Raw genomic sequence first — 23,408 nt, 5'->3', positions numbered from 1 at the left:
CGCCCCGCCTGCTCCTAGGCCCTCCGCCGCGGCCACCCAAGATGGCGCCCGCGGCGCGCCCGTTATCTGCCTCCGGCCGGACCCACTTCCGGAGCGCCGCGCGGCCGCGCCGGAAGGCGGCGCCGGGGGAGGCGGTGCCGGCCGCGCCGCGGTTTCCCGCCGGAACGGCTTCGGCGGCGGCAGCGGCTTCCGGTGTCCTTCCCGGCGGGAGGCGCGGCGCGGCGCGGCCATGGCGCAGAACCTGAAGGACCTGGCGGGGCGGCTGCCGGCCGGGCCGCGGGGCGTCGGGACCGCCCTCAAGCTGCTGCTGGGCGCCGGCGCCTTGGCCTACGGCGTCCGCGAGTCCGTCTTCATCGGTGAGTCCGTCCGTCCCGTCCCCTCCCCTCAGCCTCCCGCCCGGTTCCTCCGCCTCCCCGCGCTGACCGCGCTCCTTCTCCCCCGCAGTGGAAGGCGGCCAGCGGGCCATCTTCTTCAACCGCATCGGCGGCGTCCAGCAGGACACCATCCTCGCTGAGGGGCTGCACTTCAGGTAAGGTCCAGCTCCCCCCCCCCCCCGCACCGAGACTCCCGGCCCCGGTGGCTGCCCGCGCCGTAACCCTCCTCCCGCCCCTCGCAGGATCCCCTGGTTCCAGTACCCCATCATCTACGATATTCGAGCCAGGCCACGGAAAATCTCCTCCCCCACCGGCTCCAAAGGTGAGAGCGGCCCCGCGGGCCAGAGGACGAGGCCTGGAGAGGGCAGGAGTCCGGCCGGGGCCGGCCCCGCTCATCTCTCTGCCTCCTCTTCAGACTTGCAGATGGTGAACATTTCCCTGCGTGTTCTCACACGCCCCAACGCTGCAGAGCTGCCCAGCATGTACCAGCGCCTGGGCTTGGACTACGAGGAGCGAGTCCTGCCTTCCATCGTTAATGAAGTCCTCAAGAGCGTGGTAGCCAAGTTTAACGCTTCACAGCTCATCACTCAGAGAGCCCAGGTATACTCTTCTGGAGGAGTCTTGGGCTCAGGTTACAAAGAAACAGCTGAACTGTGGATATGGGGAATGTTGTAACAGGTAAAGGATATGTATGTTGGGCCGGTAGATGGTGCATCCAAATGGAAAAGGCGTGGAACTGTATCCCGCTTCCAGTGTGATTCCGGTACAAACACTAAGGCCGTATCACTAGCTTCTGAGGAGGAGACTGGATTCGTTGGTATATAGAGTGCAAGACCACACCATAACGTAATGATGGGGGAGGGAGAGCTGATTCACATCATAGTCCACAGGTAACAGTAGAACTGACTTTTAAAAAAATTATTACCTGGCCCTGCGTGGGCCTCAGAAGAGCTGTCAGAGCAAATTAAACAGTTTTAAGGGATCTGAAAAGTGAAGTGGATGAGCAGTTAACAAAGCAATAAACTTTCAGTAATGGATGCTACAGAAGGGTAACAAATATTTCTGTTTAGGAAAAGGTTAGAGGGTAATCTTGGGGGGGTGCAAAATAATGGAAATATTTAGCTTAAAAAAGCCTATATCTGAAAGTTTGTGTTCTGATAATTTGATTGCCAGGGATTCTGAGAATATCCATCACCTATCGCAGATGAGGGAGAGAGAAGTTGCTGGTCTTCTTTTAAAAGGCCTTAGAGGAGATCCTGCATGAGACTTCTAAAGAGGATAAGTTGTCAGCCGAAACACAAAGCATCTCTTAACTAGTTCCTGATCCGTGACAAAAAAGCAAAGAGTAGAACTGAGTGTCCAGGTCTTGTCAGAACTCATCCATAGCAGGGACTTCAGGGTTCTGTGCTAGGCCACATGGTGTGCACTGAAGGGACTTCCTAATGCTCTTGTATAAAGAGAATGAGTGGAAAGGGAGGATGGGACAGCGAAGAAACAATGTCTGCAAGGGACTTAGGTTTGTCAGAAGCAAAGACGACTGCTAAGTATCTCTGAAATATCTGAACAAACTGAATTGAATTTGCCTTCTTGTCATATATTCATCCAGTGTTTGTTACTAAAAAGTGATGTGTATTGAAGCAGTTGATAATCAGAAGAAAATGAAGTGACTTTACGTAGTTACGCACTCGCAGTTCGCACAGTAAAGGTTTCTGGCATCATTTTAGAACTTTGCTCAGAAATGATTGCAATAAAAGTAAAAGCAAATGCTAGACTGGTCAGGCATGTGGTACTGTAGCATTAATTTCTATTTAAGTCAGTATTTGGTGCAGGACTTGTCAGCCTGCCTGAGGAAGGTACTGGCAAGTTGAAGGTAGAATAAATCAAAATATCTACCGACAACACTCACCCAAAGAGACTAAAAAAAGTGGAGTGGCCACACTAGACAAGTAGCCACAGTAATTGAGAGACGTCATACGTGGTAAAAATAATTATGTGGTAATTTTTTTTTCGGTGTCCGAATACAAATATGAGGAGACAGTGAAACTACGAACAGTGACAAATTCAAGGTGGAGAAGGAAATACTTCCTGCCAAAACATGTGGGAACTGTGGAACTAGATGTGGTAGGATGTGAAAGTAAAAAAAAAACTTTCAAGAAGGTTTTTTATCTTTGCAATATTAATTGCATAGTATAGTTAAATAATAACTATAAATAAGCTGTAATATACTTCTGAAAATGTGTAGCTATGGTTATGCAGCGTTATTTAGAGGCAACAAATTTAGAGATGAGATGGTATGAGTGTCCACGGCTCAGGGTTTGTTTTAGGTAATGTCTCTCTCAGGCCCGATGTGAATGAACTGTGAAGAGCAGTTGTGCTTCACTTTTGCAGTGCACAGAAGTGAGAAACAGCCTGTGTTTGGTACTCTTTTTACTGTATTTGTGTTTCAGGTGTCTCTGCTCATTAGGCGAGAACTGACAGAGCGAGCCAAGGATTTCAGCCTCATCCTGGATGATGTGGCTATTACAGAGCTTAGTTTCAGTCGTGAATACACAGCAGCAGTGGAGGCTAAGCAAGTGGGTGAGTTCAATTTACGCCGGAAAAGGGTAGATTGCCTTTGCCTTTTCACCAAGTGATTAAACAAGGAAGCAGAATTGGGGCTAGCGTGCCACTGCTTTCGCATCGATACATCTACAGAGTTATAAATCTCAGCCTCCTTAATGATGCAGCTAAACAGGTTATTTTACAAGTATTATCAGAAAACTTGGGGTCATAGCTAATGAGATGGACCATCAGAGGGACTGAGTTCCCAAGACTAGGGTTCCTCTTCAGAGTGGGACTCTTGTCACTTACTGTGGGGATTGTGTGTAGAGGGTCTGGATGCTGTTGATTTTATTTAAGAAAAAGTAAAGTAGACTCAAGATACATTTGGTACTTATGGATAGGGGCCCAGAATGCTATCTGTTCTTTCGGAAGCAGAGCCCCCAGGCCTCAGCTCTAGGGTTCTGGTGGAGGGTTCAGAAGATGGGATCTGCTTCCAATGCTTTTGGCCATTCTCTCTGCAGCCCAGCAGGAGGCACAGCGCGCCCAGTTTCTGGTGGAGAAGGCCAAGCAGGAGCAGAAGCAGAAGATTGTTCAGGCAGAAGGGGAAGCTACAGCTGCCAAGATGATATCCTGCTTTGGGAGATTTTGTGGGATGTGGCTTGTGAGCTTGACAGTCCTTAGATTCTGTCACATTGGGCTCCCCTTTAGGAGGCTGTTAACAGATGATAGCTTCAAATAGGTCACTGTCATTTATTCTCCCCCAGTTGGCTAGAGTGAGATTTTGTCTGAGGTTACAGGTCAGAGCAGAGAAGGCCATGAGCCTTCACTCCCTGTTGCAAGGTTTGACTTTCATTGACTACATGTGACCATAATCCATAACATTGTTCTTGATTTGGGAAGGTAAAAATATGCCTGCCCAAAGGCCCAAGTTACTGGGATAGAGATTGCTTTTTCCCCTGAGATGTTTGATAATATGGCTTAGGAAGAATTCCTTGAGAGTAGGCAGCTTCTGTTAGCAGGCTTTTCCTTAACTTTTGCTGCCCTGTACCTCGGTGAAGCTCTCAGCAGGAACCCAGGCTACATCAAGCTACGTAAGATCCGAGCTGCTCAAAACATCTCAAAAACGGTGAGCATTGGGGCACAGAATTTCCTTTGTCCTTGTGCTGTCCTCCCAGCCCAGTGGCCATATGATGAATTTAAGGCGAATGTGACCCGCCCTGTCCTGATCTTTGTTCCCACCCAGCCCTTCTCTGCTCAGATAGAGCTTAAGGTTTAGCTTGAAATGATCGGCAGTTAGATGGGAGGCTAGGAGTTCATGCCCACCATGTGACAAGGCCAGATCCACATCAGATTCCATCACCCACACTCAGCTGCAGCCACCAAAAGCTCCTGGTATCCTGCAGGCTGAGAAAGGGGAACAGATGAGCGTGGGTTCAAAGGTCTTTCTGACAGAGACAGAATGAGCACTTCTTTTAGAAAGTCTGATGGCACTGGGATGGGAAGTCACGAAGTTACAGAGTTGTTTTGGGGAATTGCATTGATTTAACTGAGATCTTAAGGGAACAAAGCAAGAGTGCTGTATCTGGAGGGGAAGATAGGTTCTTCATTAGTGCTATTCCTCCATGTGCATTTATACTCCTTCATGGCATCTCTGTAATGGATTTCTTTTTCAGATTGCTGGCTCACAAAACCGTGTGTATCTCACAGCAGATAACCTGGTACTGAACCTGCAGGATGAGGGCTTCACCAGGTAAAGGGGCCGGATGGCTGGATTTATCTGCACCCTACCTGTGAAGCTGGTCCCCTTTCTGGAGCTCTCTCAGGATCTTTTCTCTGAGAGGAGGCTGATGCCAGAGGACACAGCCAAGTAGGGAGCAGTCTTACTTACTGTGGAAATTGAGATTTATTTTTTTTTAAATCTAATCAATTTAATCTTGTTTTTCTTCCTCCCCCTGCCCCTCCCCCCACCTTACTGCATCTCCTGACACACAGAGGAAGGTAAGGCATTGTTTATTTTGATCCTTTTTATTAGTACTTGGAACAAGGGTGTTGATGTTTGCCTGGTGCCTGGGGTGTTTCTGGCTTGGGCCTTTCTGGCCACAGGGAGTTTATTCCATCTCTACCTCAGTTCCCATTTGTGATGTGAAGCTTCAAGCCTTCCTTGCAGGGGCCACACAAACTTCTACATCAAGTAGGAGATACTCAGTGATTGGAGCTCCATGTATGTCCCATGAGGAACCTTGCGTGGGGTAGGCAGGAGTAACTGAGGAGCATCCTCTGATCTGTCCCGCCTGTACAGGGCATCCTGCATTTACGGCAAAGAGGGCTGTAAGAAGGCAGTTAGATGGTTGCAGGAATTTCTGTTGGTTTGGGGTAACGATCTCTAGGAAGGATGTTTTTGTTACTCTTCAAAAGGTTTCCAGTTCGTGGTAGAAAACCCAATTCCCTGCTGGCAGGAGTTTGGTGGCTTTGCCTAATCTGTCCAGTGTTTACTGGACAAGGGAGTGCCAGCTGAGCTAATAGCATGCAGCTAAAAGCTTAGATTTCATAGAATCAAGAAAAGAAGGGAAAGCTGGTTTCTTTTCTGTGGGATCTCTCATTGTAACATCCTCCTTCCTTACTTCTGACCAGATTCTGTCTTACTCATCCTGGAAGGCTGAAGGGATTTTGAAAAAAGTACCTAGTAGGAAGGACTTGGAAGTCCAGGTCCTTTGAGTGTGACACCCCACACCCCCAAGTCTGTAGCAAGGGTCTGGTTTAGCTTTGCTTGTGCTTTCTGGACTGATGACTCACTTCTGTCTCCCTTTCAGTGACAGTCTCCTACTCAAGCAAGGGAAGAAATGAAAGAAGCCAAAGCCTTCTAGAACCAGCGGCGCTGACCAGCAGAAGATACGAGTGAGGAGCTTTGAACTCCCTCCACTAGCATTGTTTGCCCTCACTTTGAAGTTGTTAAGCCAGTAGCCAGATTTGGTTCCCGTGCCCCTGCTCCATCTGTGGTGATCCAGTTATGTGACTGGGCTCTGCCTCTAGGTAGCTGTAATTCCTTCCTCACCCCACCAGTTAAATTTGGGGAGGGGGCAAGGGGACTTACTGCTATTAACCCATGTGGATGTAGTAATTCGCCTCTAATCTTCACTAATCTTTAGATTTCTGTAGGGTAAAATCAGAATTCTTTTTTACCCAAGCAAGGGAGTTCTGCTGCCATCAGCACCAGGCTTTTTTCCTAGTAAATTTTGTTTCTCTTTCACTCTTGATCCCAAGAGAACCTGGGACTGAATTAAGGAAAATGTCATTCATTGGGTGCCTGTCACTGCTGGAATATCTATTTGTGTCACTGTCTGCTCAGTGATTCTTTCCAACATTTGTAAAAATTAAAAAAAAATCCAAATTTATACTGTGTCTAAGTCTGCTTAGTGCCTGAAAAAGAGGTTATTTTGCATAGGGAGAGGTTGAACAGAGCTTTTGGTTGAAGACAGGATCAGGATGTTGTGGGGAAAGGAGCAAGAGAAATAACCCTCCTGTTCACTGAGAGATCACAGGGTGGGGAGACAAATGAGCAGGTGTGGACACTCATAGAGCTGCATGGGTGGCCAGGGCCAGTTTCTTAGCTGCCTATAGGTGCTAGAGATGCGTGTAGGTTTACCTGCTTCTGCATGTCACAGCAGCATGTCTGTACTGTGTCCTGACCACCTTAGTTTTCCCCCCTGCTGCTTTCCTGGCCAAAAGTATAGGAGAAATCTTCCACTGACTAAGCTCTCTTCTGTGCTTGGGTTTCAAAGGCAAAATCTTGTTCTTGGTCTGGATCTTAGGTCACTTTGTGACCTAGCTGAGACTTTTCCCCAGGTGGGACTGAGCCCTTCCTGACACCAGCTCTAACCAGCTCCTAGTCCGGGACACCTGAGCCATCTTTTTCTTTGAGAAGCAAATGCCCACAGCCTAAGCAGTACCTGTACCTGTAAATTAAAGATTCCTCAGCACGTTCTCTGCGATCTAAGCCAGCTGCCACAGAAAGGTTCAGGTCTTCACTCTCTCAGCAGTCTCCCAAATGGTTCCTGGGTACAGTTCACAGGCTGGGGCCTAGTTTTAACTGGCAAGACTTTTAAAAACTGTGCTGAGTCCCATTCTCACACCACCATGGATAGGCTCCAGTGCTAAGGAATGCTCTCTGGCATTCACAGAATGCTATAAAGAGTGGTGGGAAAGGGACCTTTGGAAGTCTTTCTTTAGTCCAGGCTACTGCTGCAAGTGGCACTATTATCAGCACTAGATAGATCAGCTGCGGCTTTGTCCATTCAAGTATTGTAAACCTGCAAGGACAGAGTTCCCCCTCTGAGCATCTGTTTGAATGCTGTCTGATAAAACCAGTCTTAGTGTTCAACCTGAACCTCCCAAGCTGCAATTTGGGAACGCTGTCTCTGGTTTTATTACCTGCCACTACCATCATCTTACCAGCCCTCTGGGTAGTTGTAGATGAGAGTACCTGACCCCTCAGCCTCCTCTTGACCATACTAAACAATCCAGCTCCTTAGCCCCTCCTCGGAGGTCACTGACTAATATCTGTGAAGCCGCAATGTAGCCATGCTCTGGTCTACTTTATCCACAGAGATGAAGTTTCATTTCCACCAAGCGATATCTAGGAAGGAGCAGTCAGGCAGTACACTGTTTGCTGAAGCAGCCCTTATGACTTACCTTCCGGCTCAGGTTGGATACTACCAAAGCCTGATGACAAAATGACTAATGACTTGGGGGTATGAGAACTTTTCCAAATACCAACATTTAAATGTAAAAGCCTGCATCTGCATTTGTCACAGCTAACTTTCTGTGCTCAAAACTTACCTGACAACTACCAAGACTCAAGCCTCACAGGAAGGAGCCGCTGTAATTGGTCACAGCTTCTGTTCAGGAGTCTGAAGGTTGCAGGAAGCGATGAAAATTAAGCTAGAGCCATTCTTGTCATTGCAGGGCTGCAAGTGAAGCCAGGAGTACAGCTATACTCAAAGAGAAATTACAGACAAAAACGTTTGGGACTCAGCATTCAAACAAATACAAGTTTATTTACACACAAAGGAGAAAATATGGCCATCACATCAAATTCTGCTATATTTACAGCATCCAATAAAAGGATCAAACAGAAAAGGGATCGTAGGGCAGAGGGGTGGTATTAAGGAAAGAAAGAGGAAGGTTCCTGTTGAATTGCAGAGGAGCTGAGCTGAAATGGGCCAAAACCTCCATACTTTAAAAGCTGAGGTTTCAGGGAACACTAACAGGCTAAACTCTAACTCACAGCAGTGGGCAGAGATGTAGCTCCTGTAAAGAGCTTCCTTAGCTCTTCCTCAAGAAGTTTGCTGAAGCTGACAGAGCAGAGGTGAGTTTGGGCCCTGCTGCTCAGAGACGAAGGGTAAGAAGGGGCGTGATATTTTCCTGTTAATGAATGATGAAGGGGCAGCAGGAGACTTCACTGGCCTGCACAGGCAAGGGACAATGGAGTCGGTCAGCTGAGCTGGAAAGCAGTCTGGTTCAGGGCACTGAAAGAGAAGGGGAAGGCCTAGTTCCAGTCCAAGAGCGAGGAATGCGAGACAGGCCAGCCTGGATGTGAGCTCCAGTCCTGCACACCAGGTTCAAAACACCCATGGGGCTACCTGCAATGTATGCTTATTTTTTCTTTAGTGAGCCTTTCAGCTTCTTCTCCGAGGAGTGCTGTTTCCGCACCTTCTCCTCCTTTTTCCCCAAGTTCTCATAAACTGTTGACTCCTCTTTCTGTCTGTAAAACCAGGGGAAAACAAGGGAAAAAATGAGCAAGAGGAAAAAGCCAGCCAAGCCCTCAGGGAGACTATTGCCAGAGGCAGGCATAGCTGGGCCTCTGGTTTAGGTGAGCTCTTACTTGGAGGATTTTCGTGAAGCCTTGGCGTGCACATTCCTCACTGCAGGGGGGTAGGCAATATTCCCATACTCAGACTCGTTCGGCTTGCCTTTCTGAGACTACAGGAGAGAGAAAAACAAGCTGAGAAGAGCGTGTTCTGGGAGAAGCATGTGAGACATCATGGAAGAGTTCTGACTGTTTAACCATGCTTCATGCTAGGATCTCAGTGGAGGTTGGGGGATTGCTGAAGTCCTCCGGCTCAGTGCACTCTGCCTGCTGCTGTCGCAAATGCATCCTTGTGCAGGGGTGAACAGTGGGGCAACAAATTTCTGGAGGCAGTGGAATGCCTGAGAGTGCCGCGTGTCAGCTGAAGAATATTAAACAGATAGCGGCAGCTACTGAATGCTGCCAGAGGCTACAAGGAGAGATAAAAGATGCCACTCATCAGCTAGTAGGAGAAAATCCTGCAACTGCAGAATCAGGATGGGAAAGACAAAGAGGAAAGGAGAGGGCAAAGTCCTTGCCTGTCTGAGATTCAGCTTGTAACAAAACAGCACTTGGTGGAGATGTTACATAGAACATAACTGCATTAAAACTTACTGCTGTTTAGCAGTTCAGAAGGGGTTGGTACTTGAGCTGCTAATGTTGTCCCCTGAATTTTAAAGAGAGGAACAGGGACTCAAATTTTGGTGCACCATCGTAGTCTATGTAGGTCCCAGTTCTGGCCTGAAGCTTGGGAGACAGGGCACTTGGGCTCAGAGCCAGGACCATGCAGGGCCTAGACTCACAGGACAGGAAAGTAAGGTCCCCTTTCTCACCTGGATAACTTCCAGCTTTTTCTTGGTTGTCTCTATGAACTGGCAGATGGCCATGTAGATGAACTTGTACTGGGCCTCCGTCTGCACCATCCCCGAGCGCTGGGCTCTCACCATCTGGATGGTCTTCTGGATGTCAATGTCACAGTCCAGTCCTAGCAAGGGGCACCGGAAAAGCTTATGGACATGCTCACTGCCCCCCTCTCCCACTTCTCCACCAAAAGCAGCCACGGCAGAGGTCAGTCAAGAAGTTTCCACCTCCTTCCATACTCTTTACTCCTGCACGGACCTCCTATCCCTCCTTTCTGCTCAGCATCTTTCAGGTCTGGCCCTGAAGGAAGAGCCCAAGCTCGGGGAAGGCTGAAGCCACAATAAGTGGACGTGGTGCAGAGATCCAGCAGCTGCCACATAGCAAGGACAGCACAACCTTCTCAGGGCTGTGGCAGGATCTCTCCCACTGGTAGTTTTCTTCCCTTTGCAGCTGGACTTAAGGACACAGCCCTACTGGGTAGGCCAGTTCACTTCAAGATACTTAGGGGTCCTCTTACCCTTGGTGGAGATTGTTTCCACTATCATATCAATGACGATGATAGTCCCAGTGCGGCCAATCCCAGCACTGCAAGGAGAGGACAAGCAGAGGTCAGAGCAATACAGCTCCTGAAACAAAAAGCAGCTGCTTCTGGGGAAGGCTGCAGCACTTGTAGCAGCTGTTCAGCAATGCCACAAAAGATTCATGGATTTAACAGGCAGAGAGTTTGGTTTGGGGGCATCGAAGAGGAAAAAGCAAATATCAGGGCTGGCATATGCTTCACTTGCAAGTCCTGGGGAACAGCTGGTGCAGCAGGACAGACTTTCTGTACCTCACCCTAGATAAGGGATGGAGAATGCTTCAAACCCCAGCCTCTGTACTAACCTGCAATGCACCAGAATAGGCCCTGCGTCTGGGATACTCTCTTGCTTCTGGTTTATTTGGTCGAGGAAGCTGAGCACTCCTCCTGGCTCGCTGGGTACGCCGTGGTCAGGCCAGCTCAGGTACTGGTAGTGCCAGATGTCACGCACAGCCTTACCCTGATAATAACAAAACACCCGACTGGTAAAACTGCAACCCAGTCCTATCCCTGGCCTCTGTCCCAGGGAGAGGTGGGACTGAAGCCAGAGGGAATCTGTCTCCTGCACACTTCTTGGTGATTGCACCAGTGTGATTCCAGCCCTAACCAGGTGGGAAGAGCCACCCCAACAATGGTTCAACAGCAGCATCACCACAGCACCCAGCAGTTCCCAGCCTTCGAACGCACAGCGACTGTTAGACCCACGGGCTCAATGACACCCCTCGACCAGGCACACTCACATTATCCATCGGACACACACAGAGGTGCCGGAGTTTGTACTCCAATGCATCGTGCTCCCCGGCGTTCTCCACAAGGTAGGGACCGTATTCCTTCATGCTGCCCACCTCTGGCCAGTAAGGCACACATTTGTTCTGTGTGGGCAGAAAGGGCAGGGTGAGGACGGGCGGAAGGCAGGAAAGAGAGAAAAAGCAGAGCAGCAGCTGAAGGGGAAAAGAGGGCAGCCGCGAGACGCCTACAAACATCTACTCACCCGCCCTTTTTCTACCTCCCGTGTAGTCATCACAATAATGCGTGTGTTCTCCTGCCACACCATTTGCCAGAAGTCATTGACTGTGGCATCCAGGCAGCCCTGGCTAGCGATGTAGGTCTTGGTGCACTCATCTGGGCTGATCAGGTTGTTCTGCGTGTGGACAGGGGAGGATCAGGAGGGCTGCAAGAGCAGGCAGGCCTTCCCCCATTTTGGGCACACAGCCATCTTTCAAGAGTCTCACCTTGACGTAGTTGGCGTTGATGTAGTCAGATCCAGGTATATTTGGGTCCCTTCCTTGGAGGACGACTCTGGAGTGATCAACTGGGGATGCAGCGAAAGAATAAAGAGAGCAATGAGATACTCTGTGCCCAGCCCCGTGAAGCTCCTTCACTCCCCCACGCCACCTCATTCATGCTACCCAGTGCATGCAGCATGCCCCGTAGTTTCACCTCTCCTTCTCTGGGGTCAGATCAATCTCACCCCATCCTCCCATCTCTCCACCCCTATGATGGAGCATCAGAAGCTAATGAGTCTGATGCAACCCTCCCTCCTTCCTTCAAGGACATGAAAAGGCTGTGACCTCTCTCATCAGCTCTTAAATCCTCAATGCCGCACACCTCGTAACCCACTCTGGAGGACAGAGCAGGCTGAGGCTGGGCCAGGGATGACTTGGACAGCTTGTCATTGCCTGTCTGTGTCTATTTGGGTTTTTTTTATAGCAGAGAAGAAAGACTTACAGGGCAAGATGTTCTTGTATCGGTTCTTGCTCTTGTTTTCAGGTCTCTGACCCTCATGACGGTCAAACAGCTGCTTGGCTTCCTGTTTTTGCAGACTCTGAGAGCAGAAGAAAGAACAGTCGTGGCAAGGTCACAATGGATGGCAGGGGAGGTGGGCACTCGGAGGAACAGCGGTGACTCTGGGGACACATGGGCATGCCTGGGGGGGAGCAGAGAAGTGAAAAGCAAACCTAGACTTGAAAGGTCCAAGGTTCGTGGCCTTACTGTCTTGGTGACTCGTTCTCCCAAGCATGAAAAGGCACATTTCTACCTCACTGGGTTCACTTAAAGATGACACTCGCTCCCCAGAGGAACAGGTTCCAAACAGAGACTTCTTTCAGAGACAAACTGACCAGAATTTACAGGACACCTGACAAGTTTTGTGTCCAGAAAGAAATCAAGGATGGAGAACGAGGTGGTGCACAAGAATTTTCCAAAAAAGCCAGAATAATGTCCCCCAGCACTTTCTTACATCAAATTCCTCCCAGAATCCAGCCTTGGACGTCTCCTCAGATAGACATTTCTTGTTCAGTTCCTGCACTCTATTCTCAATGTCAGCAGCATTCACCCTGGTAGCGTAGTAGGGCTGGGGATGGGAAAACACAATGGGTTGGCATGAGAGAGAGAGAGAGAGACGCTGCTGGAGAGCAAAATCTCTTCTGTGTACTGTGGAGAAAAGGAGGAGAGGGACACAAAGCAGAAACAAACAGCAAGTAGGTCCTTCCAAGGGATCGCTAAGAAACAGAGGAAATGGGATTTACCTGCTTCAGGTACACAAAGGAGCCAGACACCTCCTCAATTCCAGTCTTCTTGAAGTGCTCCACCAGATCTGCCAAGCTGTCAAACGTTTCAGCACCTCCAACTGTGTAGCGTCCATTCTAAATAGAGGAAGAATCTGTAACGTTCCACTCACAACGTTCCTGTAGACAAAGCTGACAACGCTCAGGGAAAAGTTAACGCTGGGGTGCAAAGCCACAGGCACCACCCTGTGCCATCTAGAAAAGCATTTTCTCTGGCAGGGAGGTCAAACAGTAGTTTGTCCTGCGAACACTAAGTTCATAGCGTGGTGAACCGACTCCTGTTCTCAGTGGATGGAAGCCCTGAGAAGGAATATTGCCCTCAGCTCTCATTTAAGGTCAGTTGCTTTCTGTCCTTGAAATCTCCCTCCACTCCCTGCATCATCCCACATGAAAGAACAGAACCTGTGACAGCCGGGCTGGTAACATCCTTCAGACTAAGTGTGGAGGCCTTTGCAGGTGCCCCTCCTCCTCCAAGAGCTTTTAAGTCTTTTGATGAACTCGTAATTAGATTGTGAAGCCTCCACGCTCTTTCACCACAAACTCCCTGTACCGGAGTTCTTGGTCACACTGAGCCCTGCTTCCTCCTGTGCCTGAGCACCCAGCGCTGCCCATGGTCACCCAGGCTGGGGTGAGGACATAAGGAACCTGCAAGGTGACACCACTTTGATCCAAATTCAGAAACGGTGCTGGTGGTAATCATCAAGCTGACAGGGCCCATGCTTTTGAGGACATGATCAGCAGAGACCTCTTCCACTCCCTTTCCTTTTGCTCCCCCAACTGCTCACCTCACACATGATCTTGATGTGCGTGACTTTGAGTCGGGCCCCAGAGGCACTGGTTGCCCCAGCTGGTGGAGCATCAGCCCCAGGTTTAGGCTGGTCAGTGAGGACAGACAAGACAAAATCCCCAGGTTTGCTGAGGCTCTCCCGCACCAAGAAGGTCCAAGGGATGGCTTTGGCCTGGAGAAGTGACTCAGCTGCAGAGCCTGACAGATGCCCATGATACCACCTAGGAAAAAACAAGAGAGGGTCAGGAGAGAGGTGGAGATGCAGGTAAGTGGATGGCCTTGAGCTGACGAGTGAAGGACAGCAACACCAGGGAAGGGTAAGGGAGGAAGACAGGAAGGGGGAGGCAGAGAGGAGGGAAAGAGAGAGGGAAGGAAACCAAGGGAGGAGCGGGATCTTGGGAAAAGCAGACGACACACAAAGAAGTAGAGAGCTGGCAGGAAAAGGAAAGGGCAAGGGATGAGTTGGAGGTAGGAGGGACCCGGGGAGCAGAATGCTGGTACCAGAAGACACAGTGGGAAAGCACCAAGCGTGATCCAGTTACGTGATACACACCAGCACAGGTAAGCAATGCTCGCTGGCTTGAAGACCAGTTGGGAGAAGGTAGTTCATGGTTTTCGGCACCTGCCAGCATTATTGGGATTCTAGCCTTACTGCTGCAAGATGCTTTGGAAACTCAAACACCAGGGAAACACAAATAAACCCCCAGTGAGTCAGAAACTCTCCTATCAGATTTAGCAGCACCGAGATGGCTGTGTTACGATCAGATCCTCTCCCAGCGATCCCTTTTCCTCAAACTCCATCATCTCTTCAGTCAAAGGATAATTCCCCTTCTCTGAGCACATCACACTGCAGCTATCGGCCTAGCCATGGGAGTGAACACCAGGAGCCACCTAAAACCCATATTCTGCTCCTGGTACTTATCACTGTTGTTGATCCACGTGCACTTTTTCTGTCCTCAATGCAAACACCCAGTCGGCAGCTCCTTCTCTCCTCTCAGCACAAGGTGAGGAGCATCCCCATTCGACCGAGGTGCTCTCTGCCTTGCTGCAGGACCGGCCCCGGGGCGCAGAGGGACACAAGCGTGGTACCAATGGCACGGCTGCTGCCAAGCCCCTTCCCACCTACAAAGGTCTCCCGGGGGGGTAGTGGTGTCTGCCTGGTGGGATCGCACTGCGCTGTGGTGTGGGTGCAAGGGATGGTCACCAGAAGCAGGCTGGCAGGTGGGACAGCCCTGGCATCTCCTCTCACTGCAGGGCTCTCGGCCCTGCAGAAACTCCAGAGGTGTCCCCGGTTGCCTCTGTGCAGATCCTCTAGTTCCTAGTGCCTGTCCCACGCTCCACGGTCTCTCTGGCCCACACCAGAAGGTCCCGGGGGGCACTGCTGAGCTGCCAAGCAGAGGTGCAGAAGGCCACGCTCACTGCGGCTCTCTCCCGCTTCCACAGAGCTGCCCCAGCAGCTGGAGACGCATCTCCCCCCGGTTTTGGCCGTCTCCCCCGGGGAAGAGCATTTCAAAAGCAGGTAGCTGTTGCATCAGACTGACTTCCAACGCCCCCCCCGCTCCTGCTGACTGCAGGTACCACAGCAAGCACCAGCCACGCTCCGTACGTCTCTGCACGCTGCCGTCGAGGCCAGGCGGACGCTCGTCAGACCAGCCGGCGTGGCTGGAGCTGGGGGAGCGGGTTTGCTGCCCACAGAGCAGCTAACAGTGGAGGTCTGGGGTGGTACTGGTGTCTGTGGTGAACTTCACGCTGTTAGGGCTATCTGTTCCCAAGAACCGAAATGGCAGCCAGGAGGCTATGCCCCGGTCACAGAAGCGGCTGGGGCATTCGTTCACCCCTGCATCTGGCCAGAGCAACACGTTCCTCTACACGACAACCTAGGAGCCATTTTGACAGCTAGACGTGGCAGACACTGTGCCTTGGCAAGTCACTTCTCCTGACGCTCACCTCACGCGCTGCAAGAAGTAGCCGGTGACTTTCATCGCACGGCAGTCGCTAATTGCCGAACCTCCTCCCACAGAAGCGTTCGGCCACCACGTGCCAGTGCTCCGATGCCCCCCAGGGAATGGTTGACCCCTCCTGCTCATCGAAGAGGTCTCCGGGTCTCCCCTCCACAGGTAGGAAGGGGTTAATGGGTCCCGTCCCCCCCCAGTAGAGCCCAGCTCTTCAAAGCCACGTGATGGAAAATCACTTGGGGAGAGAGTGAGAGGAGCTTTCGTAAGAGCCTGGGGGGGGGCAGAAGTTTCCAACCGCAGGGAGGAAGGGAGGAAACTGCAGGGCCACAACCCAACGGCCTTGAGCGGAGAGGACAGCCGGCAGGCGGGCGCTGGCCCCTCTCTGCAGCCCGACCCCAGAGCAAACGGGGCAGAACGCCGGCGAATTCGCCCAGGGCATCTTCGCTCCCCGTCTCCAGGTGCCCGAGGAGGACCTGTCCGCCGCAGAGCGCGGCGGGACCGTTCCCTGAGCTGCATCAAAGAGCCCGAAAGCACAGAGCGAGGGCAAAAACCACCTGATTTGATTTAGGAACTTGGTGTCAGAGACGTATGCAAAGCGGGGGCAGGAAGGAGACTAAGCAGGCTAGGAATAGCAGGGGAACATGGTCCTGCTCTCAGCTGCATGAGTCACCCGGGCCCAGACTAACAGAGGAGGTTTGGGGCAAGGCTGAGGGCTTCCACACGCCACTCTACGGACCGCTGCAGACCATAGCGAATGCCGCAACCTTTGCTTTTAGGAACAGTATATAAATAGCAAAGGCAACAGGAAACCAGAAGTAGAAATAGAGCCCTGTTAGGTCTGCTGTGATGGGTCAAGGTATGTCCACCTATTCCTGGGGATGCTGCCCCCACTGGAGCATGGGAGGCCACGGGAGGCAGGAGACACTTTTTGCAGGGTTTGCCCCAGGGATGCAGGCAGGGCAGAAGGAAGGCCATGAAACACAGAGGAGGTCTCATCACAGACACACCGGCTGCTTTGCTTTCGCCGTACCTCTCCGTAGTGGGGTCAGAACAGTTGAGCGGGTATCGCAAGTCGATGATGGTTCCATCTTTGTCCTGCAGCGAGCCCTGTTGCTGTGTGTAGTACTCCACCAGTTCTGATAAGGTGGCAAACTTCTCCCCTCCATACAGGTCATAGAAATCCCCAGTATTCTGGATGCGGATGTGGGTTACCTGATCACCAACCCTGTGGGATGATGCACAGAGCAGTCCAGTGAGGCAGTTGGAAAAGAGGCAGAAAATGTTCTGCGTTACCTCCTGCCATGGAACCACAGCAAACCATCCCAGTGAAAGGAGATGACTAGAAAGAGGAGCTCCTGGGGCAACCTGAAGGAGGGTCTAGAAGGTGCTGGGAAGCTCAAGTACTTTTACAGCTTGGAAAGAACTCAAAAGAATAAGGACAGGATGAAGAAGACACCGCAGGACACCTGAGGATCTAAGCATTCTGCGTATGTAAATCTGGAAAGACAGAAGTTGGGGTCCAAGTTACTTACCGGACTGAAAGAGAAAAATCCCCCTGATTCTTCCGACTGGGTCTGGCCAGAAAGCTCCCATGGACACCTCGTCCTTTCAGTAAGGCTTCAGCTTCCAGCCCACTCAGGTCACGGTGAAACCACCTAGCAGATGAGACAAAAACAAGACTAATTGAATAAAAAAGGTCAGGCACCATTGTGGAGGCTCGTACAGTGAAGAATGGTCCCTGGTCAGCATCCCTAGAGATACCCATATGGGTGACCGCCAGCAGCAGTATCCCTTCCTACCCGATACCTCCCCCAGCCTATGAAAGGTTTCCCTTGAGGTACGGCTTCCAGGATGATCCTCCCCTCTGATCTGTCCTACTTTCCTTGACTCCCTCCTTACGCCCAAGCACTCCTCAGCCCCTCTTACCTCACCATTGTGGAGGGCGAAAGGAGAGGGGGCCAAGCGGCTACCACCCAAGCAACTCAAAAAACGCAGAGGAAAAATCAGTTTGCACTGGCGAGAAAAGGGAAGTCGGAGGTCTTTGCCGGAGCACCCAACGCCAAGCTGTTTCTGCGCCTCTCGGGAGCTGGCCATGTATCTCCCCGGCCGTCTACTGTCAGTCCATTCAGACCCTCTCCATCCACCTGCTTCTGGAGATGTGCCTCGGTCTCTGGCCCCCGGCGCGGTGCTGTTGGGCACCGGCAGGCGCAAGCCGGCGCGCAGCCGGGCGCGCGCAGCTCCGGGAACAGGAAACGCTCTAAGCCATCGGCTCCCCAGCCCGAGCTGCTTTGCACACACTTCTGCTTCTCCTTTTGCGTCTTTCCTCCCCATCCCCCCCGTTACTCTTGGGTCCCTGTCTTTTTTCCACACCAGGGTTGACTCTACGAGTGCATCTTGGGTCCCGGCGGCGCTCACAAAATTCAGTTCTGCACGACCTCTCTTCCCCTTTCTTCCCCAAAAGACATGGGTGCTCCCCACCCCCAAGCCCTTGCCGTGGTGCCGAGGGGACCGAACCAGAGCTGCCCGGGGTCACCCACGCACCCGCGAGGCTGAAGCGGGCAGCACGTGTTAGCATACGTTGAGCAGCGAAGCACCCCGCTACAGGTTACGGCCGCCCAGCTTGGCGCTGCTGGGCTGCCCTCAGCTACCCGGCTGAGACCTCCGCACTCCTCGCCGACGAACCTTCTGGGCAGGTAAATATCCTACGTGCTCTGTACAGCCGCAGGGGGAATCTGCGCAAACCCAGCGCTGCAGACTTTGAGGTCCAGGCAAGCACTCCAAGCGGAGCGTCGCCTTCCTGAAGGCAGCCCGCTGGGGGATGTGACTGTCAGCTCGAAAGGGATGGGGTGGGAGGTTGGAGCTGCCCAAAAAAGCAGGCAGGCAGCAGGGCAGACAGCCACTACCTACAGTGGGCCCAACACAGCACCAAGACAGCTTAGCCTAGGACCTTCAGGATCCCAGTACAGAATACGGAGGCCAAAGCTGTCAACCTGGACAACTAACCACATGCAAAGAAGGAAAACTAACCATTTCCAGCTACCTAGCCATTTGCAGCTACAGCCCATGCCTGCCCTTTTCCACAGCGCTGGTTTCAAGGTCTGTAGGTCTCATGAAAGAATGGGAGCTAAGCAGTGGCCGAAGAGGGCAATCCAGCTGGCCAAGGAGCCCGACTTTTCCCTGGGGCCACCTCAGCTACCCTGTGTGGTGGTGAAGGCAGCAGGAACAGCAAGACACTTGCTCATTTCAAGTAGTAGCAGCTGCAGACTTCCCTGCACACCACCAGGCTGGGAAATCCTGCAAAAAGCTGAACAGGCTGCTAGCAACAACTGAGACAAAACTCGTGGCCAAGACAGAAACTAACAGCAAAGGGAAGTACAGGAGAGACAAGCGGGAAGCTAAACTTCATTGCTAGAAAGGCAACACAAGCACCTACAGCAGCTTCCTTTGAACACTTCTGGTTTCACACACATGATGAGTCGGGATGTGGTGAGCGGCAGGAATCCAGCTGTACTGACTTAAAACTGATGTTAAAAAAAGGAGACTTTAAAGGCACGGAGACCTGTGGCTCAGGGGAACAACTTCTACTACACAAAGTTGTAGAAGTTGCACCTAAAAGACTGCACCTAAATCAGAGCCAGCCTAGCACTGGCACAGGGAAGAAATATTGTTTAGTGGTAGGAGAGAAATGGCAGGAACTTCTGGGCAGAAGTCCCAAAAAAGAATCCCTGATATCAAAGCAATATTAGATTATGTAGGGTCGATACGAAGCCATGGCAGACAAAAAAAATAAAACTGAGGCATCCCTACACCTTATGAACTGGCTGAAGGAGAGAATCTGTCTGAGGAAGAGAACATTAGTGAGACACAGGTGAACAGGGAAAGAACACGGTAGCAAAGAGCCCAGATCAGAACACAAAGGGTGAGTTAGCACTAAACACATGTAATTCAGTCTCCTCCAGCAGGACAAGCCACGGGGTGCAGTGTAACCCACATGTCAGTATTTGTGTGGATACAAAGCCCAAGACACATAATTTACAGGATGAATTTATACTTCTGGTTGCTTTCAGGTCAGGAAGGGACTGTATGCACATAGCTGCTTTGGGTCTTTGATGTGGGCCATCTAATTAAAACCTACCAGGAAGGAGCTCCTGCTGGTAAGGGAAGGAAATATCACAGTAGAGAAGCAATTGGTTGGTATCTTTGAGGTTGCTCTCCCAAACGGCTGCAGCATGGAACAACAGACTATAATTGAGCTGTTAAAATACTTTCTTAATACAACTAACAGGTCAAGACATTTCAGCAAAGAGACTACTCTTATGCTGTTGTTTGGCTTTCAGTACAGCACAGGTGCTGGAACCTCATCTTGTAAATCCTTCGTGGACCCAAGCCACAGCTAGCACAGGAACAAATTTAGAGGAGAAGATAAATGAAATAACTAATTGAAAGACACCCACATCTGGACTGCTGTAAAAAAGACACTGAGAAAGTGGACAGAATCCAGCATAAGGCCACTAAGGCAGTGAAGAGCCTGGAGCACAGCAGAGATGGCAGAAGCTGGGTTTGTTCAGCTTGGAGAAAATATGCTTCAGGAGGGATTTAACAGCTGTCTGAGACCACCTAAAGGGGGACTGGGGGTTTTAGAGGCAATGAGCCAGATTCTTCTTTGTGGGACACAGCAAAAGGACAAGAGGCAACAGGCATAACTTGCAGCAAGGCACATTCTGATGAGGTATCAGGAAAAGTGGTTGTTGTAAAGAAAGAAAAATCAATGACCGATTCCTGTTCACCCCCTCCAAGCTGCTCATGATACGGACCTGTAATGTCCATAGCCTTCTTCAGCTCTTTGCCAGGCTGAAGACTCCAACCCTATTAAGGTGTTCTTCATACAGAACCATTCTACACCTCTGGTCATCTTTGCTGTCCCTCTCCAAGATGTTTCCAACTCTGGTGTATTGTTTTGGAGCTAAGAGTGAAGGGTGGCACAGAACTGCAGTGTTCAAGATGCTGGTGAGTCATGGACATACACAGAGCCAGCGATGATTTCTGCTACTTGTTCACCAAAACCGAGCATTAAGCTAATTGCACGGACTTATATATGATCACAGCCTTCCTCCAGAGAGGTTACGATTAGTTCACAGTTTGTTGTTTCATATGTAAATTTTGAATTATTTTTCTGTATGAACATTATTTTACATATGCCTAGACGGAATTGCATCTGCTGTTCTATTGCCCATACATTCATTATCATGAGGTCCTTCTGCAATTATTCATAGTCAACTCCCACTCTATTATCCTGAATAAGTTTCTACCATCAGCCAATTTTCTCACCTCACCAAGCTCTATTCCCAGGTCATTTGGGAATATACTGAACAGTGTATATTTCAGGTTAGGCCCCTGTGATCTGACCACTGATGTCTTCCCTTTGCTATAAAAACTCGATGTGTATTCTCACCTTTCATTTCCTATTTTCTACTAATTCCTTACCCAAGAAAAACTTAATCTTCTTTCCTATGCCATGACTTTAGCTTTATTTAAAGACTTTGAGGAGAAAATCTTGTCAAATTATTTTTTGGAAATCCAAGGAAACTGTATCAGCCAGACCTGACTGACTTACCCACAACCTTGCTAAGTCCCTCAAAAAACTCCAGTTTTACAAGATAGGATTTGTCTTTACAAAAGCAGATGCTGACTCCTTCTTTAATATCACACTCATTGCTTTCTCCATTACACTGTCTACCTTCTTGCCCAGATATCAACTTTACTGTTCTGTGCTACCCTGGCATTTGGGGGGGTCTCATTTGGAGCCCTTTTTGAGAATCAGCACTGCATTTGTTCCTTCTAATTGTCAGCACTGAGATGATTTTAGACAGGAGGCTTTGCTGTTTTGCACAGAACTGCGTTATAGTGCAGAGTGACAGCCATCTGGGCTTGGGAACGGGCAGATGGACCATCTTCCTGTGACTTGCCCAAGCCAGATGCTCTCTGTCAGGCCACGGGACCCCAGGACCGTGCTGGACCACCGTGGTTGCCCAGATCCTTACCACAGAGTAATGCTAGTGCGAATCCCATTCCCTTACACCATGCCACTGTCGTCTCCAGAGCAGAGCACCCGTTTGGGCTGATGCTGAAGATTTTATGTCCTGCTGTCCTGCTAGAAAGACTGTAGCGAACCAAGAAACAACCAGGATTTAAAAGGTCAGCTGCCTGACCTCCCTCTGTATAAAAACATTCAGAGATGCTGCAGCTGCGGGTCTGGCAGAGTAACTGTGGCAGATTGGGCACCGCGAACCCTGCCCGCTCGTTATCAAAGTGAAAAGGAGCAAGGATAACAGCAACAGCAATCTAAACCACTGTGAGCTCCAGTCCTCCAGCTATCCTGTAGCTCCTATTAGAAGGTGGGGGTTTTCCCTTCTGTGCCCAATTCCTACCGCCAGTATTTTTATTTTTCTCACCAACAACTCTTGTTTTCTTCCCCTAACTAGCATTCACAGCACTCACCCACAGGATGGCATCAGGATCTCGACTCTCAGATCCCCACTGATGGGGGACTGACAGCAGCCGGTGGAAGGAGTACCACAGCCCTTAACCAGCAGGTCCTACTGAAGAAAATAAAGCAATACTGGAATTATCAAGACAGCATCTCAAGACGGACTTGGGAGAGAGATCAAAGAACCTTGACAGAGGAGGGGTGGACTCGCACCCTGCGGACGGGGCTGGATGCTCAGGGCGGTGAGTGCCACGGCTCTGGAGGAGCAGCGGGCAGCGCTGGGGGGGCTGCAGCACCTCCGGTGACTCACCTGTGTCTGATCCGCACGGGCGCAGTCCCGAACTCCGCCTGTTCCTAGGCGGACTAGGAAGAAGGTAGCTCCAGGTCAGGCAAACCGCAGGCCTCAAGCCGAGGGCTTCATTTTCACCATTTGCAAAGCACTTCCTGGGCTGTAGTTAATGAATAATTAGAGGGGTGGGGGAAGGCCAAGGCCAGGCTGGGAGAGGTAGATGGAGACGGAAGGGACTGACTGCTCTTCCTGCCTCCTATCCAGGGAGCTCACGCCCTCGCTGGCTACATTCCTGCCTGGTTTGTAACCGAGAGGCACCGGACTCGGCTCTCTCACACCTGGCTCGCAGCTCCCCGCTCTCCCAGGCCTGGCTTCTTCACCCCCAGCCCTGCCACCCTGGCCCCCATCGCCCTCCCCAAAGACCTCAACGCTTCCAAGGGCAACAGGCACACAAGGAGGGAGGCTACAAGCAGACATATCCATATCCGACCTCCCTTCATTTGAATCAAGTCGAAAACACAAAGCGTCACACTGGAACGAGGCTGCTCCCTAGGTTCGTCTCTCTTCAGTCCCAAAAGACTCAAGATACAATTTTATGTTGTTTACGTTGTTCTGATCCAGGCTGCAGCCAAACAGGGCAAGCCCAGCCCTCCCACACCGTGCCGCTCCCTGCTGCCTTTTTCATTAGGGCTAAGGTGTTTGATTGCACATTCAGCCAGAAAACAACGCAGCCCCGGGCACTGGCGGTAGGCGTGAGTTAGCTGCACCGGCCCTGCTGGGGACAGGCGTCTCAGCAGCATTTACAGCACTTGCTGAACAGCACTAGATCGTGTTCAGGGACATGTTTCCTAGCATGTTTCAAAGAGCACGTTTGTAAATGCTTGCTCTTAGACAGGGCTGAGCACCTCTGACCTGTTAAAAAAAGTAAAAGTCACTTTAACATCAAGTCCTAGGGCTTCCCGCTAAGGTTTGCATAAACAATTACCTTTTTGCAGAACTTGGTTCATCCTGGGCCTCTCAAAACACTAGCCTGGGTATCATACCAGGCATGAGGTGAGCACTGCTGTGACTGCCTCTGCACCAGGGAGAAACATCTGTGCCCGAGGAGCACTGCTGAGCTCACAT

At 50.8% G+C, this 23,408-nt stretch overlaps 2 protein-coding genes across 6 annotated transcripts; one reads left to right on the top strand and one right to left on the bottom strand.

The window, feature by feature from the left end:
- The first annotated feature begins 148 nt into the window (after window positions 1–148).
- On the top strand, window positions 149–6,307 carry PHB2 (prohibitin 2). The gene is made up of 8 exons (XM_075034584.1): window positions 149–356; window positions 445–529; window positions 617–696; window positions 790–974; window positions 2,822–2,951; window positions 3,437–3,540; window positions 3,964–4,041; window positions 4,589–6,307. The coding sequence occupies exons 1-8, from the start codon at window positions 230–232 to the stop codon at window positions 4,667–4,669; spliced, it is 870 nt and encodes a 289-aa protein (XP_074890685.1). The 5' UTR covers window positions 149–229; the 3' UTR covers window positions 4,670–6,307.
- Window positions 6,308–8,210: 1,903 nt separating this feature from the next.
- On the bottom strand, window positions 8,211–23,406 carry PTPN6 (protein tyrosine phosphatase non-receptor type 6). Of its 5 annotated transcripts, none has more exons than XM_075034575.1 (17): window positions 23,269–23,406; window positions 22,305–22,443; window positions 22,006–22,106; window positions 17,040–17,162; window positions 16,538–16,732; window positions 13,551–13,773; window positions 12,727–12,843; window positions 12,438–12,551; window positions 11,927–12,023; window positions 11,431–11,510; window positions 11,190–11,339; window positions 10,939–11,070; window positions 10,504–10,658; window positions 10,139–10,206; window positions 9,594–9,745; window positions 8,797–8,894; window positions 8,211–8,676 (listed from the first exon to the last, which is right to left on the bottom strand). In XM_075034575.1, the coding sequence occupies exons 3-17, from the start codon at window positions 22,017–22,019 to the stop codon at window positions 8,568–8,570; spliced, it is 1,827 nt and encodes a 608-aa protein (XP_074890676.1). In that variant the 5' UTR covers window positions 22,020–22,106; window positions 22,305–22,443; window positions 23,269–23,406; the 3' UTR covers window positions 8,211–8,567. The 5 variants fall into 5 exon arrangements, with proteins under 5 accessions (XP_074890676.1, XP_074890678.1, XP_074890677.1 ...); XM_075034577.1 differs by having other exon boundaries at window positions 8,211–8,440; window positions 8,555–8,676; window positions 22,305–23,302; XM_075034576.1 differs by having other exon boundaries at window positions 22,006–22,103; window positions 22,305–23,302.
- Window positions 23,407–23,408: the final 2 nt, after the last annotated feature.

The sequence above is a fragment of the Buteo buteo genome, chromosome 8 (genome assembly GCF_964188355.1).
Source record: "Buteo buteo chromosome 8, bButBut1.hap1.1, whole genome shotgun sequence".
Lineage (NCBI taxonomy): Eukaryota > Metazoa > Chordata > Aves > Accipitriformes > Accipitridae > Buteo > Buteo buteo.
The sequence above is the reverse complement of the archived record's forward strand: the minus strand, read 5'-3'. Positions and strand labels throughout refer to the sequence as shown.

What these genes read in the sequence shown, in the direction of transcription:
- PHB2 (XM_075034584.1), top strand. Translation starts at nt 230, where the DNA reads ATGGCGCAGAACCTGAAGGACCTGGCGGGGCGGCTGCCGGCCGGGCCG. An exon ending in GCTGAGGGGCTGCACTTCAG is followed by an intron (nt 530 to 616) that starts GTAAGGTCCAGC and finishes CGCCCCTCGCAG; the next exon opens with GATCCCCTGGTTCCAGTACC. An exon ending in CTCAAAACATCTCAAAAACG is followed by an intron (nt 4,042 to 4,588) that starts GTGAGCATTGGG and finishes TTTCTTTTTCAG; the next exon opens with ATTGCTGGCTCACAAAACCG.
- PTPN6 (XM_075034575.1), bottom strand. An exon ending in GATTCTGGGAGGAATTTGAT is followed by an intron (nt 12,024 to 12,437) that starts GTAAGAAAGTGC and finishes TTCTGCTCTCAG; the next exon opens with AGTCTGCAAAAACAGGAAGC. An exon ending in TCAACGCCAACTACGTCAAG is followed by an intron (nt 11,340 to 11,430) that starts GTGAGACTCTTG and finishes GTCCACACGCAG; the next exon opens with AACAACCTGATCAGCCCAGA.